Source organism: Phoxinus phoxinus (assembly GCF_949152265.1).
Source record: "Phoxinus phoxinus genome assembly, chromosome: 19".
Lineage (NCBI taxonomy): Eukaryota > Metazoa > Chordata > Actinopteri > Cypriniformes > Leuciscidae > Phoxinus > Phoxinus phoxinus.
The window spans coordinates 141344-161441 of record NC_136894.1 but is presented as its reverse complement, the minus strand read 5'-3'; the positions used below and the strand labels follow the sequence as shown (position 1 = coordinate 161441).

At 49.7% G+C, this 20098-nt stretch overlaps 1 protein-coding gene across 3 annotated transcripts in view; it reads right to left on the bottom strand.

Moving 5' to 3' along the window:
- Positions 1–1495: 1495 nt before the first annotated feature.
- Positions 1496–20098, bottom strand: part of fbxl19 (F-box and leucine rich repeat protein 19) — a 32808-nt gene continuing 14205 nt past the window's right edge. For all 3 annotated transcript variants that reach the window (XM_079590849.1, XM_079590850.1, XM_079590848.1), the window contains 4 exons: positions 11182–11345; positions 6932–7096; positions 6188–6409; positions 1496–3834 (listed from right to left, as the gene is read on the bottom strand). In XM_079590849.1, coding sequence (XP_079446975.1) covers positions 3680–3834; positions 6188–6409; positions 6932–7096; positions 11182–11345 — 706 coding nt within the window. In that variant the 3' untranslated portion in view covers positions 1496–3679. The remainder of the gene's footprint in view (positions 3835–6187; positions 6410–6931; positions 7097–11181; positions 11346–20098) is intronic.

The following is a 20098-nucleotide window of genomic DNA, read 5'->3' as shown; positions in this document are numbered from 1 at the left end:
AGGAGTGTGTTCAGGAGTGTGTTTCAGGAGTGTGTTCAGGAGTGTGTTTCAGGAGTGTGTTTTTAGGAGTGTGTTCAGGAGTGTGTTTCAGGAGTGTGTTCAGGAGTGTGTTTCAGGAGTGTGTTCAGGAGTGTGTTCAGGAGTGTGTTTCAGGAGTGTGTTCAGGAGTGTGTTCAGGAGTGTGTTTCAGGAGTGTGTTTCAGGAGTGTGTTTCGAACATGAGTGTGTTTCAGGAGTGTGTTCAGGAGTGTGTTTCAGGAGTGTGTTCAGGAGTGTGTTTCAGGAGTGTGTTTCAGGAGTGTGTTCAGGAGTGTGTTCAGGAGTGTGTTTCAGGAGTGTGTTTCAGGAGTGTGTTTCGAACACGTGTGTTTCAGGAGTGTGTTCAGGAGTGTGTTCAGGAGTGTTTTTCAGGAGTGTGTTTCGAACATGAGTGTGTTTTTTAGGAGTGTGTTTCAGAAGTGTGTTTCGAACATGAGTGTGTTTCAGGAGTGTGTTTCAGGAGTGTGTTTCGAACACGTGTGTTTCAGGAGTGTGTTCAGGAGTGTGTTTCAGGAGTGTGTTTCAGGAGTGTGTTTCGAACATGAGTGTGTTTCAAACATGAGTGTGTTTCAGGAGTGTGTTTCAGGAGCGTGTTTCAGGAGTGTGTTTCGAACATGAGTGTGTTTCAGGAGTGTGTTTCAGGAGTGTGTATCCGGAGTGTGTTTCGAACATGAGTGTGTTTCAGGAGTGTGTTTCGAACATGAGTGTGTTTCGAACATGAGTGTGTTTCAGGAGTGTATTTCAGAAGTGTGTTCAGGAGTGTGTTTCAGGAGTGTGTTTCAGAAGTGTGTTCAGGAGTGTGTTTCGAACATGAGTGTGTTTCAGGAGTGTGTTTCGAACACGTGTGTTTCAGGAGTGTGTTCAGGAGTGTGTTTCAGGAGCGTGTTTCAGGAGTGTGTTTCAGGAGCGTGTTTCAGGAGTGTGTTTCGAACATGAGTGTTTTTCAGGAGCGTGTTTCAGGAGTGTGTTTCAGGAGCGTGTTTCAGGAGCGTGTTTCAGGAGTGTGTTTCAGGAGCGTGTTTCAGGAGTGTGTTTCGAACATGAGTGTTTTTCAGGAGCGTGTTTCAGGAGTGTGTTTCAGGAGCGTGTTTCAGGAGCGTGTTTCAGGAGTGTGTTCAGGAGTCTGTGTCAGGAGTGTTTCGAACACGAGTGTGTTTCAGGAGTGTGTGTGTTTCAGGAGTGTGTATCCGGAGTGTGTTTAGGAGTGTGTTTCAGGAGTGTGTTCAGGAGTCTGTGTCAGGAGTGTTTCGAACACGAGTGTGTTTCAGGAGTGTGTGTGTTTCAGGAGTGTGTGTGTTTCAGGAGTGTGAGTGTTTCAGGAGTGTGTGTGTTTCAGGAGTGTGTGTGTTTCAGGAGTGAGTGTGTTCAGGAGTGTGTGTGTTTCAGGAGTGTGTGTGTTTCAGGAGTGTGTGTGTTTCAGGAGTGTATGCTGCACATCAAGGAAAGAGAAGCAAAGCACATAAAAAAAACCCATTGTCTTTATTTAGTTAGACATTTTACAGTAGTCACTTTTATAGTAGCTGCCTTGTTTTTCTTTTTCCTCTTTGTTTCACATATTCTATCACTTGGATCAATGCAAATGAAGAAATATATATATATATACACATACATACGTACATATATATATATATAACGCCGAAAGCAGGAAATTTTGGCAAGATATTACAAGAATATGATTCAGGCCTTTAACAGGGCGAATGTTTGGTTCATACATGGCAATTGAGTTTAGTGGGTTTTGAATCTGTAAAACACACGTTCGGATGAAAGAGGAACCGTATTCAAAACCTTTTCAAGACATTAGACTTGAATTCATTCTGATTTCAGAAAAACTACAACCTGATGCTAAACTCAGTGTTTGATATGTCACTATAAACCGCACAGGTATTTTCCAATGTGCAGGAACGTCTTTTAAATGCGAACTGCACTGAACATGAAATCTAAAAACACCAACAGCAAGAGAGACATTGCAACTACACTGTCGAGGTCACTTTTAAGGGATGCTGTGTGTCTACTGCCATCAAACACTGCCACGTACTGGACCCAATACTGAAGAGAAGTGTGCGAGGAAGAGTCCGAGAGAGAATCGACATGCATCGGATCTGGAAGTGTTGCAGAGTTCAGCGATGGAGAGAGAAGAAACCAGATGTTCATCAGAACCAGTGGTTCAGTCCGAGACCCGGCGGCTAAACCAGCGCTCAGAGACGCCATGTTGGATTTGATAACACTGAATCATGTTGGAAACACCAAATGTTTTATTCTCTAATGCAGTTTGCCGGTTATTCCATGTCATTAATTGGCCACAGTTTCCCAACAGAGTCACTTTTCTCCATTGCTATTGGAAGGCAAAGTTTAGTATGGATGATTCTGGATCAGAACCGGAGCGAGTGACAGCGATGTGTGGCGAGGCCGTCAGTGTTTCCTGAACCTCATGCAGGCGTTCGTGAAAACTTCCCAGATCAGCAGAATCTGCAGCAACATTCGTGTGGGACGTGATCAGATCCAGCGTGACAGCAGCTCGAGCTCGACTGAAGCAGGGAAGAGGCGAGCGTACAGAACCCGCCGCGGGTCGAGAGCCGGCAGAACCCGCCGCGGGTCGAGAGCCGGCAGAACCCGCCGCGGGTCGAGAGCCGGCAGAACCCGCCGCGGGTCGAGAGCCGGCAGAACCCGCCGCGGGTCGAGAGCCGGCAGAACCCGCCGCGGGTCGAGAGCCGGCAGAACCCGCCGCGGGTCGAGAGCCGGCAGAACCCGCCGCGGGTCGAGAGCCGGCAGAACCCGCCGCGGGTCGAGAGCCGGCAGAACCCGCCGCGGGTCGAGATCGAGGGGTCGGGTCCTTCAGTGCCGGTTCCGTCAGAACACTGATCCGTGACGAGAGGACAAGACAAATAAAGAGAGGACGGCAGCAGCTCCGTGTGTGTGTGTGTGTGGTGTGTGTGTGTATATGTGTTTGTGTTTGTGTGTGTGTGTGGGGGGGGTGCTGTGTCTGTGTGGCACCAATACACCGAAGAGAAGAGAACGTCACTGATCCACCGCTAAAGACATGAACACTGTTCTCACACACACACACACACACACACACACCTGATCCATCACAATCAGTGAACTTCAAGAAACACTTCAAATATCACGTCGTCCCCAAACTCAAGCCATGAAGATTTTCACGCGACTCAAGCACTTTTCCTCCAGATTCTCCTCACTCACAGGAACGTTTCTCTTCATTAGCTTCAGATTCTAAAGCCGGATGCGGGACCGTCATTAGTGATTATAAGACTAAATCTGCTCACTTGTAAAGAAATAATGATCCCAAAATGGGTTTTATTTTGTTTATGCAAAAAGCAAATAAACATTGTTTTGATTTTGGAGAGAACCGGCTCGTTTCACCTAAGATTCCAGAACGTGTGTGAGACCATACATTCAGCCATAGGAGACGTCACGCACACACACACACACACACACACACACACACACGGAATATATACTTGGATGTGATTTCTCAATTCACAAACGGCGGATCCAGAAATAAAACAGAGCGAGCGAGTGAGTCTGAGTTTGTAGTGTGTGTATGTTGAGTGTGTGTTGAGCTGTACTTCAGCGCTCTGTCGTCTGCGCAGGGGAAGGTGTGTGTGTGTGTGTGTGTGTGTGTTCAGCTGTTCTTCAGCGCTCTGTCGTCTGCGCAGGGGAAGGTGTGTAACTGGCAGAGGTCAGGGTTCATCAGGCCACAGGAGCGCAGATCCACCGTCTGTAACGACACACACCGGCGCAGCAGCGGCAAACACTGATCCGTCACCTTCACACAGCCTGCAACACACACACACACACGCGTTCACTTTACAGACCCAAACCTTTCTAGTTCTACATCACAAACAGGATTCCGGTGGTGTTTTTCTAAAGGTAACGGTTGCTTCATGCCTCTCGTGTCATGTGACAGTTGTCAGGTTCACTGGATATATTAGTGAGCGAGGACACTCTATTGCACTTATTATGCCCCTTTTCACAAGATGTAAAATAAGTCTGATGTCCCCAGAGTGTGTATGTGAAGCTTTAGCTCAAAATACCCCACAGATATTTTATTATAGCATGTTAAAATTGTCACTTTTTGAGGCTGAGCAAAAACGTTTTTTTTTGTGTGATCCTTTAAATGCAAATGCCTTTATGTTCAAACCGGAGTCAGACATGTAGAAGAACAGGACATTTCTGAATGGTTAGTTGGCTGATGTTTAGTTATCTTCTAGTCATTGATTAGCATATTCTGTCTTGATAATCGATAAATTGTGTCCCGGGGGCGGGGTTTATGTCAATTTTTTAGTTGGTGATGTCACTAACTGAGGCGAGTGTGAGGCGTGAGAGGAGTGTGAGAGGAGTGTGTGAGGAGTGTGAGAGGAGTGTGTGAGGAGTGTGGGAGGAGTGTGAGAGGAGTGTGTGAGGAGTGTGTGAGGAGTGTGAGAGGAGTGTGTGAGGAGTGTGAGAGGAGTGTGAGAGGAGTCTGAGAGGAGTGTGTGAGGAGTGTGAGAGGAGTGTGAGTAATGTGAGAGGAGTGTGAGTAATGTGAGAGGAGTGTGAGAGGAGTGTGTGAGGAGTGTGAGAGGAGTGTGAGAGGAGTGTGTGAGGAGTGTGAGAGGAGGTTGAGAGTGAGTGTGAGGAGTGTGAGAGGAGGTTGAGAGTGAGTGTGAGGAGTGTGTGAGGAGTGTGAGAGTGAGTGTGAGAGGAGTGTGAGAGGAGTGTGAGAGGAGGTTGAGAGTGAGTGTGAGGAGTGTGAGAGTGAGTGTGAGAGGAGTGTGTGAGAGGAGTGTGAGAGGAATGTGAGAGGAATGTGAGAGGAGTGAGAGAGGAGTGTGAGGCGAGTGAGAGGAGTGAGAGGAGTGTGAGAGGAGTGTGAGAGGAGTGTGAGAGTGAGTGTGAGAGGAGGTGAGTGTGAGAGGAGGTGTGTGAGGCGAGTGAGAGGAGTGAGAGGAGTGTGAGAGGAGTGTGAGAGGAGTGTGAGAGGAGTGTGAGAGAGGAGGTTGAGAGTGAGTGTGAGAGAGGAGGTTGAGAGTGAGTGTGAGAGGAGTGTGTGAGGAGTGTGAGAGGAGTGTGTGAGGAGTGGGAGTAGTGGGAGTAGTGTGAGAGGAGTGTGTGAGGAGTGTGAGAGGAGTGTGTAAGGAGTGTGTGAGGAGTGTGAGTAGTGTGAGAGGAGTGTGTGAGGAGTGTGTGAGGAGTGTGTGTGAGGAGTGTGAGAGGAGTGTGAGAGGAGTGTGAGGAGTGTGAGAGGAGTGTGTGAGGAGTGTGAGAGGAGTGTGTGAGGAGTGTGAGAGGAGTGTGAGAGGAGTGTGAGGAGTGTGAGGAGTGTGAGAGGAGTGTGAGAGGAGTGTGAGAGGAGTGTGAGAGGAGTGTGAGAGGAGTGTGAGAGGAGTGTGAGAGGAGTGTGAGAGGAGTGTGAGAGGAGTGTGAGAGGAGTGTGAGAGGAGTGTGAGAGGAGGTTGAGAGTGAGTGTGAGAGGAGTGTGAGAGGAGTGTGAGAGGAGTGTGAGAGGAGTGTGAGAGGAGTGTGAGAGGAGGTTGAGAGTGAGTGTGAGAGGAGTGAGAGAGGAGTGAGAGAGGAGTGTGAGGCGTGTGAGAGGAGTGAGAGAGGAGTGTGAGGAGTGAGAGAGGAGTGAGAGGAGTGAGAGGAGTGTGAGAGGAGGTTGAGAGTGAGTGTGTGAGGAGTGTGAGAGAAGTGTGAGAGGAGTGTGAGAGGAATGTGTGAGGAGTGTGAGAGAAGTGTGAGAGGAGTGTGAGGAGTGTGAGAGGATTGTGTGAGGAGTGTGAGAGGAGTGAGAGAGGAGTGTGAGAGGAGTGTGAGGAGTGAGAGAGGAGTGTGAGGAGTGAGAGAGGAGTGTGAGGAGTGAGAGAGGAGTGAGGGGAGTGAGAGAGGAGTGTGTGAGAGGAGTGAGAGAGGAGTGTGAGGCGAGTGAGAGAGGAGTGTGTGAGAGGAGTGAGAGAGGAGTGTGTGAGAGGAGTGAGAGAGGAGTGTGAGGAGTGAGAGAGGAGTGTGAGGAGTGAGAGAGGAGTGTGTGAGAGGAGTGAGAGAGGAGTGTGAGGCGAGTGAGAGAGGAGTGTGTGAGGCGTGTGTGAGGCGTGTGTGAGGCGTGTGTGTGGAGTGTGTGAGAGGAGTGTGAGGCGTGTGTGGGCTTTACCTGCCAGGTTGACGTGTGTGAGGCTCTCTCGGAGCGGGGACATGGCCGAGGTCAGCGTGTGGACGGTCTGGTCTGTGATATGGCAGCACTGGCTCAGGTCTAGTTTGGTCAGGTGGGGAAGGTACCGGACCAGCAGACGAGACACGGCGTCGGTCACTTCCAGCCCAGCCAATCGCAGCTCGGTCACGTTCTGGAAGCGCCCGCCTCGGTTCTCTCCGTGAGCTGTGCGGGAACACACGGTTAGCGCTGAGACACTACAGCTCTCGACTCACACAGATCCTCAGTACTGAACATTCACTGTTTCCACAAGAGTCTCAAGCAGCATTTTCAAAATCAACCACTGGCTGCTCAGTTTGGTTTCGTACACACTGCCACTCTAGTCTGTGTGAACAGAACAGGATTCAGCACTAAAGGATTCTTTAACACACACACACATATCAGACCGAACTTCATCTGTGGCCCTCAGGAAAACTAAACATTAATTATTTCAGGCAACTTTGTTAATCCATGCATGAGGGGGAAAAAAGGAAAACAGATGCTAACATTCTCTTCAATGACATTCAACACACATACCTCCGTAAAAATTTCAGAAAATTTAGTTTAGGGTTTCATTACCTTTTAATTTATGACAATTTTACAAGAATGAATTGATAATAAAATGATTGTCACCGTAACCTTTTAAACCGGCCTATTTTGCCAGCACTATATTAAAGCATGACCCCGTGCAGGAGTGTAGAAACTGACCAGAGCGCGTGTCGTTGGACGGCGGAGCCAGCAGTTCTTTCAGATGCGAGTCCTTCAGATCCTCGACGCGACTGAGATCCAGGAGCCGCAGACATGGACAAACAGACTGACAGAGAGCCGAGACCGAGGACCACGAGCAGCCGGCCACGTTCAGCTCCAGCAGACCTGAGGGAGAGAGACATCAGAGAGAGAGACTGAGACATCAGAGAGAGAGACTGAGACATCAGAGAGAGAGACTGAGACATCAGAGAGAGACTGAGACATCAGAGAGAGAGACTGAGACATCAGAGAGAGACTGAGACATCAGAGAGAGACTGAGACATCAGAGAGAGACTGAGACATTAGAGAGAGACTGAGACATCAGAGAGAGAGACCGAGACATCAGAGAGAGACTGAGACATCAGAGAGAGACTGAGACATCAGAGAGAGAGACTGAGACATCAGAGAGAGACTGAGACATCAGAGAGAGACTGAGACATTAGAGAGAGACTGAGACATCAGAGAGAGAGACTGAGACATCAGAGAGAGAGACTGAGACATCAGAGAGAGACTGAGACATCAGAGAGAGAGACTGAGACATCAGAGAGAGACTGAGACATCAGAGAGAGAGACTGAGACATCAGAGAGAGAGACTGAGACATCAGAGAGAGGGACTGAGACATCAGAGAGAGAGACTGAGACATCAGAGAGAGAGACTGAGACATCAGAGAGAGAGACTGAGACATCAGAGAGAGAGACTGAGACATCAGAGAGAGACCGAGACATCAGAGAGAGACCGAGACATCAGAGAGAGAGACTGAGACATCAGAGAGAGACTGAGACATCAGAGAGAGAGACTGAGACATCAGACATCAGAGACATCAGAGAGAGAGACTGAGACATCAGAGAGAGAGACTGAGACATCAGAGAGAGACTGAGACATCAGAGAGAGACTGAGACATCAGAGAGAGAGACTGAGACATCAGAGAGAGAGAGACTGAGACATCAGAGAGAGAGAGACTGAGACATCAGAGAGAGAGAGACTGAGACATCAGAGAGAGAGAGACTGAGACATCAGAGAGAGACTGAGACATCAGAGAGAGACTGAGACATCAGAGAGAGAGACTGAGACATCAGAGAGAGACCGAGACATCAGAGAGAGAGACTGAGACATCAGAGAGAGAGACTGAGACATCAGAGAGAGAGACTGAGACATCAGAGAGAGACTGAGACATCAGAGAGAGACTGAGACATCAGAGAGAGACTGAGACATCAGAGAGAGACTGAGACATCAGAGAGAGACTGAGACATCAGAGAGAGAGACTGAGACATCAGAGAGAGAGACTGAGACATCAGAGAGAGAGAGAATGAGATATCAGAGAGAGAGAGAATGAGATATCAGAGAGAGAGAGACTGAGACATCAGAGAGAGACTGAGACATCAGAGAGAGACTGAGACATCAGAGAGAGAGACTGAGACATCAGAGAGAGAGAGACTGAGACATCAGAGAGAGAGAGACTGAGACATCAGAGAGAGACTGAGACATCAGAGAGAGAGACCGAGACATCAGAGAGAGACTGAGACATCAGAGAGAGAGACTGAGACATCAGAGAGAGAGAGAGACTGAGACATCAGAGAGAGAGACTGAGACATCAGAGAGAGAGACTGAGACATCAGAGAGAGACCGAGACATCAGAGAGAGACTGAGACATCAGAGAGAGAGACTGAGACATCAGACATCAGAGAGAGAGACTGAGACATCAGAGAGAGACTGAGACATCAGAGAGAGAGACTGAGACATCAGAGAGAGAGACCGAGACATCAGAGAGAGACTGAGACATCAGAGAGAGAGACTGAGACATCAGAGAGAGAGAGAGACTGAGACATCAGAGAGAGAGACTGAGACATCAGAGAGAGAGACTGAGACATCAGAGAGAGACCGAGACATCAGAGAGAGACCGAGACATCAGAGAGAGACTGAGACATCAGAGAGAGAGACTGAGACATCAGACATCAGAGAGAGAGACTGAGACATCAGAGAGAGACTGAGACATCAGAGAGAGAGACTGAGACATCAGAGAGAGAGACTGAGACATCAGAGAGAGACCGAGACATCAGAGAGAGACTGAGACATCAGAGAGAGACTGAGACATCAGAGAGAGACCGAGACATCAGAGAGAGACTGAGACATCAGAGAGACTGAGACATCAGAGAGAGAGACCGAGACATCAGAGAGAGACTGAGACATCAGAGAGAGAGACTGAGACATCAGAGAGAGAGAGAGACTGAGACATCAGAGAGAGAGACTGAGACATCAGAGAGAGAGAGAGACTGAGACATCAGAGAGAGAGACTGAGACATCAGAGAGAGAGAGACTGAGACATCAGAGAGAGAGAGACTGAGACATCAGAGAGAGAGAGACTGAGACATCAGAGAGAGAGAGACTGAGACATCAAAGAGAGACTGAGACATCAGAGAGAGACCGAGACATCAGAGAGAGAGACTGAGACATCAGAGAGAGACTGAGACATCAGATAGAGAGACTGAGACATCAGAGAGAGACTGAGACATCAGAGAGAGACTGAGACATCAGAGAGAGAGACTGAGACATCAGAGAGAGAGAGACTGAGACATCAGAGAGAGAGACTGAGACATCAGAGAGAGAGACTGAGACATCAGAGAGAGAGACTGAGACATCAGAGAGAGAGACTGAGACATCAGAGAGAGAGAGACTGAGACATCAGAGAGAGAGACTGAGACATCAGAGAGAGAGAGACTGAGACATCAGAGAGAGAGACCGAGACATCAGAGAGAGACTGAGACATCAGAGAGAGACTGAGACATCAGAGAGAGAGAGAGACTGAGACATCAGAGAGAGACTGAGACATCAGAGAGAGACTGAGACATCAGAGAGAGACCGAGACATCAGAGAGAGAGACTGAGACATCAGAGAGAGACTGAGACATCAGAAAGAGAGACTGAGACATCAGAGAGAGAGACTGAGACATCAGAGAGAGAGACTGAGACATCAGAGAGAGAGACTGAGACATCAGAGAGAGAGACTGAGACATCAGAGAGAGAGACTGAGACATCAGAGAGAGACCGAGACATCAGAGAGAGAGACTGAGACATCAGAGAGAGAGACTGAGACATCAGAGAGAGAGACTGAGACATCAGAGAGAGAGACTGAGACATCAGAGAGAGACTGAGACATCAGAAAGAGAGACTGAGACATCAGAGAGAGAGACTGAGACATCAGAGAAAGAGACTGAGACATCAGAGAGAGAGACTGAGACATCAGAGAGAGACTGAGACATCAGAGAGAGAGACTGAGACATCAGAGAGAGAGACTGAGACATCAGAGAGAGACTGAGACATCAGAGAGAGACTGAGACATCAGAGAGAGACTGAGACATCAGAGAGAGACTGAGACATCAGAGAGAGAGACTGAGACATCAGAGAGAGACTGAGACATCAGAGAGAGACTGAGACATCAGAGAGAGACTGAGACATCAGAGAGAGAGACTGAGACATCAGAGAGAGAGACTGAGACATCAGAGAGAGACCGAGACATCAGAGAGAGAGACTGAGACATCAGAGAGAGACTGAGACATCAGAAAGAGAGACTGAGACATCAGAGAGAGAGACTGAGACATCAGAGAGAGAGACTGAGACATCAGAGAGAGACTGAGACATCAGAGAGAGACTGAGACATCAGAGAGAGACTGAGACATCAGAGAGAGACTGAGACATCAGAGAGAGAGACTGAGACATCAGAGAGAGAGACCGAGACATCAGAGAGAGAGACTGAGACATCAGAGAGAGACTGAGACATCAGAGAGAGAGACTGAGACATCAGAGAGAGACTGAGACATCAGAGAGAGACTGAGACATCAGAGAGAGAGACTGAGACATCAGAGAGAGACTGAGAAATCAGAGAGAGAGACCGAGACATCAGAGAGAGAGACTGAGACATCAGAGAGAGACTGAGACATCAGAGAGAGAGACTGAGACATCAGAGAGAGACTGAGACATCAGAGAGAGAGACTGAGACATCAGAGAGAGACTGAGACATCAGAGAGAGAGACTGAGACATCAGAGAGAGACTGAGACATCAGAGAGAGAGACTGAGACATCAGAGAGAGAGACTGAGACATCAAAGAGAGACTGAGACATCAGAGAGAGAGACTGAGACATCAGAGAGAGAGACTGAGACATCAGAGAGAGAGACTGAGACATCAGAGAGAGACTGAGACATCAGAGGGACATACCTTGCAGACGGTTGATCAGCCACATGAGCTGCTTCTTGGAGATGTTGGTGAAGCCCAGGTTGAGAGATACGGGTTGTCTGCGGATTATACTACTCAACATCGGAGGAGTGATGGAGCGCTGCCGGCTCAAGTCGATCTGAGTCCATAACCTCTTATCACAGCACCTGCAGACAAACACACGCATCACATGACTGGCAGCACCTGCAGACAAACAGACGCATCACATGACTGACAGAGGCTGCAGACAAACACACACGTCACATGACTGACAGAGGCTGCAGACAAACACACGCGTCACATGACTGACAGAGGCTGCAGACAAACACACACGTCACATGACTGACAGAGGCTGCAGACAAACACACACGTCACATGACTGACAGCACCTGCAGACAAACACACACGTCACATGACTGACAGAGGCTGCAGACAAACACACACGTCACATGACTGACAGAGGCTGCAGACAAACACACACGTCACATGACTGACAGCACCTGCAGACAAACACACGAGTCACATGACTGAGAGGGTGCAGACAAACACACAAGTCACATGACTGAGAACCTGCAGACAAACACACGCGTCACATGACTGACAGAGGCTGCAGACAAACACACGTCACATGACTGACAGCACCAGCAGACAAACACACGAGTCACATGACTGAGAACCTGCAGACAAACACACAAGTCACATGACTGAGAGGCTGCAGACCAACACACGCGTCACATGACAGAGAGGCTGCAGACAAACACACAAGTCACATGACTGACAGCACCAGCAGACAAACACACGAGTCACATGACTGAGAACCTGCAGACAAACACACGAGTCACATGACTGAGAGGCTGCAGACCAACACACGCGTCACATGACAGAGAGGCTGCAGACCAACACACGCGTCACATGACAGAGGCTGCAGACCAACACACGCGTCACATGACTGAGAGGCTGCAGACCAACACACGCGTCACATGACTGACAGAGGCTGCAGACAAACACACACGTCACATGACTGACAGCACCTGCAGACAAACACACACGTCACATGACTGACAGAGGCTGCAGACAAACACACGAGTCACATGACTGACAGAGGCTGCAGACAAACACACGAGTCACATGACTGAGAGGCTGCAGACAAACACACAAGTCACATGACTGAGAACCTGCAGACAAACACACGCGTCACATGACTGACAGAGGCTGCAGACAAACACACACGTCACATGACTGACAGCACCTGCAGACAAACACACGAGTCACATGACTGAGAGGCTGCAGACAAACACACAAGTCACATGACTGACAGCACCAGCAGACAAACACACGAGTCACATGACTGAGAACCTGCAGACAAACACACGAGTCACATGACTGAGAGGCTGCAGACCAACACACGCGTCACATGACTGAGAGGCTGCAGACCAACACACGCGTCACATGACTGAGAGGCTGCAGACCAACACACGCGTGACATGCCTGAGACGCTGCAGACCAACACACGCGTCACGACTGAGAGGCTGCAGACCAACACACGCGTCACGACTGAGAGGCTGCAGACCAACACACGCGTCACGACTGAGAGGCTGCAGACCAACACATGCGTCACATGACTAAGAGGCTGCAGACAAACACACGAGTCACATGACTGAGAGGCTGCAGACAAACACACACGTCACATGACTGACAGCACCTGCAGACAAACACACACGTCACATGACTGACAGAGGCTGCAGACAAACACACACGTCACATGACTGACAGCACCAGCAGACAAACACACACGTCACATGACTGACAGCACCTGCAGACAAACACACACGTCACATGACTGACAGCACCTGCAGACAAACACACACGTCACATGACTGACAGAGGCTGCAGACAAACACACGAGTCACATGACAGAGGCTGCAGACAAACACACGAGTCACATGACTGACAGCACCTGCAGACAAACACACAAGTCACATGACTGACAGCACCTGCAGACAAACACACACGTCACATGACTGACAGAGGCTGCAGACAAACACACACGTCACATGACTGACAGCACTTGCAGACAAACACACACGTCACATGACTGACAGCACCAGCAGACAAACACACACGTCACATGACTGACAGAGGCTGCAGACAAACACACACGTCACATGACTGACAGAGGCTGCAGACAAACACACGCATCACATGACTGACAACACCTGCAGACAAACACACACGTCACATGACTGACAGCACCTGCAGACAAACACACACGTCACATGACTGACAGCACCTGCAGACAAACATACGGATCACATGACTGACAGCACCTGCAGACAAACAAACGGATCACATGACTGACAGCACCTGCAGACAAACACGCGTCACATGACTGACAGCACCAGCAGACAAACAAACGTGTCACATGACTGACAGCACCAGCAGACAAACAAACGTGTCACATGACTGACAGCACCAGCAGACAAACACACGACTCACATGACTGACAGCACCAGCAGAGAAACACACGGATCACATGACACACAGCACCTGCAGACAAACACGCGTCACATGACTGACAGCACCTGCAGACAAACACGCGTCACATGACTGACAGCACCAGCAGACAAACACACGTGTCACATGACTGACAGCACCTGCAGACAAACACGCGTCACATGACTGACAGCACCAGCAGACAAACACACGTGTCACATGACTGACAGCACCAGCAGACAAACAAACGCGTCACATGACTGACAGCACCAGCAGACAAACACTTGTGTCACATGACTGACAGCACCAGCAGACAAACAAACGTGTCACATGACTGACAGCACCAGCAGACAAACACACGGATCACATGACTGACAGCACCTGCAGACAAACACGCGTCACATGACTGACAGCACCAGCAGACAAACAAACGTGTCACGACTGACAGCACCAGCAGACAAACACGCGTCACATGACTGACAGCACCAGCAGACAAACACACGTGTCACATGACTGACAGCACCTGCAGACAAATACGTCACGACTGACAGCACCAGCAGACAAACACACGGATCACATGACTGACAGAGGCTGCAGACAAATACGCGTCACATGACTGACAGCACCAGCAGACAAACACGCGTCACATGACTGACAGCACCAGCAGACAAACACACGTGTCACATGACTGACAGCACCAGCAGACAAACACACGTGTCACATGACTGGCAGCACCAGCAGACAAACAAACGTGTCACATGACTGACAGCACCTGCAGACAAACACGCGTCACATGACTGACAGCACCAGCAGACAAACAAACGTGTCACATGACTGACAGCACCTGCAGACAAACACGCGTCACATGACTGACAGCACCAGCAGACAAACAAACGTGTCACATGACTGACAGCACCAGCAGACAAACACACGTGTCACATGACTGACAGCACCTGCAGACAAACACACGTCACATGACTGACAGCACCAGCAGACAAACACACGGATCACATGACTGACAGAGGCTGCATACAAATACGCGTCACATGACTGACAGCAACTACAGACAAACACACGGATCACATGACTGACAGAGGCTGCAGACAAACACACAGATCACATGACTGACAGCACCAGCAGACAAACACACGGATCACATGACTGACAGAGGCTGCAGACAAACACACGGATCACATGACTGACAGCACCAGCAGACAAACACGCGTCACATGACTGACAGCAACTACAGACAAACACACGGATCACATGACTGACAGAGGCTGCAGACAAACACACGGATCACATGACTGACAGCACCAGCAGACAAACACACGGATCACATGACAGAGAGGCTGCAGACAAACACACGAGTCACATGACTGACAGAGGCTGCAGACAAACACACGCGTCACATGACTGACAAAGGCTGCAGACAAACATACACGTCACATGACTGACAGCACCTGCAGACAAACACACGAGTCACATGACTGACAGAGGCTGCAGACAAACACACACGTCACATGACTGACAGCACCTGCAGACAAACACACGCATCACATGACTGACAGCACCAGCAGACAAACACACGAGTCACATGACTGACAGCACCAGCAGACAAACACACGAGTCACATGACTGACAGCACCAGCAGACAAACACACGAGTCAAATGACTGACAGAGGCTGCAGACAAACACACGCGTCACATGACTGACAGCACCAGCAGACAAACACACGAGTCACATGACTGACAGCACCAGCAGACAAACACACGAGTCACATGACTGACAGCACCAGCAGACAAACACACGAGTCACATGACTGACAGAGGCTGCAGACAAACACACACGTCACATGACTGACAGCACCTGCAGACAAACACACGCATCACATGACTGACAGCACCAGCAGACAAACACACGAGTCACATGACTGACAGCACCAGCAGACAAACACACGAGTCACATGACTGACAGCACCAGCAGACAAACACACGAGTCACATGACTGACAGAGGCTGCAGACAAACACACGCGTCACATGACTGACAGCACCAGCAGACAAACACACGAGTCACATGACTGACAGCACCAGCAGACAAACACACGAGTCACATGACTGACAGCACCAGCAGACAAACACACGAGTCACATGACTGACAGCACCAGCAGACAAACACACGAGTCACATGACTGACAGAGGCTGCAGACAAACACACGTCACATGACTGACAGAGGCTGCAGACAAACACACACGTCACATGACTGACAGAGGCTGCAGACAAACACACGAGTCACATGACTGACAGAGGCTGCAGACAAACACACACGTCACATGACTGACAGCACCTGCAGACAAACACACGAGTCACATGACTGACAGAGGCTGCAGACAAACACACGCGTCACATGACTGACAGCACCAGCAGACAAACACACGAGTCACATGACTGACAGAGGCTGCAGACAAACACACACGTCACATGACTGACAGAGGCTGCAGACAAACACACGCGTCACATGACTGACAGCACCAGCAGACAAACACACGAGTCACATGACTGACAGCACCAGCAGACAAACACACGAGTCACATGACTGACAGCACCAGCAGACAAACACACGAGTCACATGACTGACAGCACCAGCAGACAAACACACGAGTCACATGACTGACAGCACCAGCAGACAAACACACACGTCACATGACTGACAGCACCTGCAGACAAACACACACGTCACATGACTGACAGAGGCTGCAGACAAACAGACGCGTCACATGACTGACAGAGGCTGCAGACAAACACACGCGTCACATGACTGACAGCACCAGCAGACAAACACACGCATCACATGACTGACAGCACCAGCAGACAAACACACGAGTCACATGACTGACAGCACCTGCAGACAAACACACGCGTCACATGACTGACAGAGGCTGCAGACAAACACACACGTCACATGACTGACAGCACCTGCAGACAAACACACACGTCACATGACTGACAGCACCAGCAGACAAACACACGAGTCACATGACTGACAGCACCAGCAGGCAAACACACGAGTCACATGACTGACAGAGGCTGCAGACAAACACACACGTCACATGACTGAGAGCACCAGCAGACAAACACACGAGTCACATGACTGACAGCACCAGCAGACAAACACACGAGTCACATGACTGACAGCACCAGCAGGCAAACACACGAGTCACATGACTGACAGCACCAGCAGACAAACACACGAGTCACATGACTGACAGAGGCTGCAGACAAACACACACGTCACATGACTGACAGCACCAGCAGACAAACACACGCGTCACATGACTGACAGAGGCTGCAGACAAACACACGCGTCACATGACTGACAGAGGCTGCAGACAAACACACGCGTCACATGACTGACAGCACCTGCAGACAAACACACACGTCACATGACTGACAGCACCTGCAGACAAACACACGCGTCACATGACTGACAGCACCAGCAGACAAACACACGAGTCACATGACTGACAGCACCTGCAGACAAACACACGAGTCACATGACTGACAGCACCTGCAGACAAACACACACGTCACATGACTGACAGCACCTGCAGACAAACACACGAGTCACATGACTGACAGAGGCTGTAGACAAACACACACGTCACATGACTGACAGCACCTGCAGACAAACACACGAGTCACATGACTGACAGAGGCTGCAGACAAACACACGCCCCACATGACTGACAGCACCTGCAGACAAACACATGAGTCACATGACTGACAGCACCTGCAGACAAACACACACGTCACATGACTGACAGCACCAGCAGACAAACACACGAGTCACATGACTGACAGAGGCTGCAGACAAACACACGCCCCACATGACTGACAGCACCTGCAGACAAACACATGAGTCACATGACTGACAGCACCAGCAGACAAACACACGAGTCACATGACTGACAGAGGCTGCAGACAAACACACGAGTCACATGACTGACAGAGGCTGCAGACAAACACACACGTCACATGACTGACAGCACCAGCAGACAAACACACGCGTCACATGACTGACAGCACCAGCAGACAAACACACGCGTCACATGACTGACAGCACCTGCAGACAAACACACGTGTCACATGACTGACAGCACCTGCAGACAAACACACGCGTCACATGACTGACAGCACCTGCAGACAAACACACGAGTCACATGACTGACAGAGGCTGCAGACAAACACACACGTCACATGACTGACAGAGGCTGCAGACAAACACACGAGTCACATGACTGACAGCACCTGCAGACAAACACACACGTCACATGACTGACAGAGGCTGCAGACAAACACACACGTCACATGACTGACAGCACCTGCAGACAAACACACACGTCACATGACTGACAGAGGCTGCAGACAAACACACACGTCACATGACTGACAGAGGCTTCAGACAAACACACGCGTCACATGACTGACAGAGGCTACAGACAAACACACACGTCAAATGACTGACAGAGGCTACAGACAAACACACACGTCACATGACTGACAGCACCTGCAGACAAACACACGCGTCACATGACTGACAGCACCTGCAGACAAACACACACGTCACATGACTGACAGAGGCTGCAGACAAACACACACGTCACATGACTGACAGAGGCTTCAGACAAACACACGCGTCACATGACTGACAGAGGCTACAGACAAACACACACGTCACATGACTGACAGAGGCTACAGACAAACACACGCGTCAAATGACTGACAGAGGCTACAGACAAACACACACGTCACATGACTGACAGCACCTGCAGACAAACACACACGTCACATGACTGACAGAGGCTACAGACAAACACGCGCGTCACATGACTGACAGAGGCTACAGACAAACACACACGTCACATGACTGACAGAGGCTACAGACAAACACACACGTCACATGACTGACAGCACCTGCAGACAAACACACGCGTCACATGACTGACAGAGGCTACAGACAAACACACGCGTCAAATGACTGACAGAAGCTACAGACAAACACACACGTCACATGACTGACAGCACCTGCAGACAAACACACGAGTCACATGACTGACAGCACCTGCAGACAAACACACGCGTCACATGACTGACAGCACCAGCAGACAAACACACGCGTCAAATGACTGACAGAGGCTGCAGACAAACACACACGTCACATGACTGACAGAGGCTACAGACAAACACACACATCACATGACTGACAGCACCTGCAGACAAACACACGTCACATGACTGACAGCACCCGAAGACAAACACACACGTCACATGACTGACAGCACCAGCAGACAAACACACGCGTCACATGACTGACAGCACCTGCAGACAAACACACACGTCACATGACTGACAGCACCCGAAGACAAACACACGCGTCACATGACTGACAGCACCCAAAGACAAACACACACGTCACATGACTGACAGCACCAGCAGACCAACACACGCGTCACATGACTAAGAGGCTGCAGACAAACACACACGTCACATGACTGACAGCACCCGAAGACAAACACACGCGTCACATGACTGACAGCACCCGAAGACAAACACACGCGTCACATGACTGACAGCACCCGAAGACAAACACACGCGTCACATGACTGACAGAGGCTGCAGACAAACACACACGTCACATGACTGACAGCACCAGCAGACAAACACACACGTCACATGACTGACAGAGGCTGCAGACAAACACACACGTCACATGACTGACAGAGGCTGCAGACAAACACACACGTCACATGACTGACAGCACCTGCAGACAAACACACGCGTCACATGACTGACAGCACCCGAAGACAAACACACGCGTCACATGACTGACAGCACCTGCAGACAAACACACGCATCACATGACTGACAGAGGCTGCAGACAAACACACACGTCACATGACTGACAGAGGCTGCAGACAAACACACACGTCACATGACTGACAGCACCTGCAGACAAACACACGCATCACATGACTGACAGAGGCTGCAGACAAACACACGCGTCACATGACTGACAGCACCTGCAGACAAACACACGAGTCACAGCAAAACTGTTGTTTGCCACATTATTTATGTTTATATCTGGTTATATCATGACTTGATACGCTGCACCGAAGATATAAAGACCAGCCTAATGCTTTTTGAACATACTTTGATCAAAAAGCTTTTAATAACTTTTTACCAGCATGATGATCTAAAGGTGATCTGAGCAAGATCAGTGAAGAAGAGCTAGTGAACCATCTGGCACCACTATAAAAAACATTCTGTTTATAGGCCTTTCAGGTCAAAAGGTATTAGCATAAACCTAAATGTAGATTTGCGCTGGTGGTGGAGATCCTCTGGTAAGGGTTAGGCCCGTCTCCGTG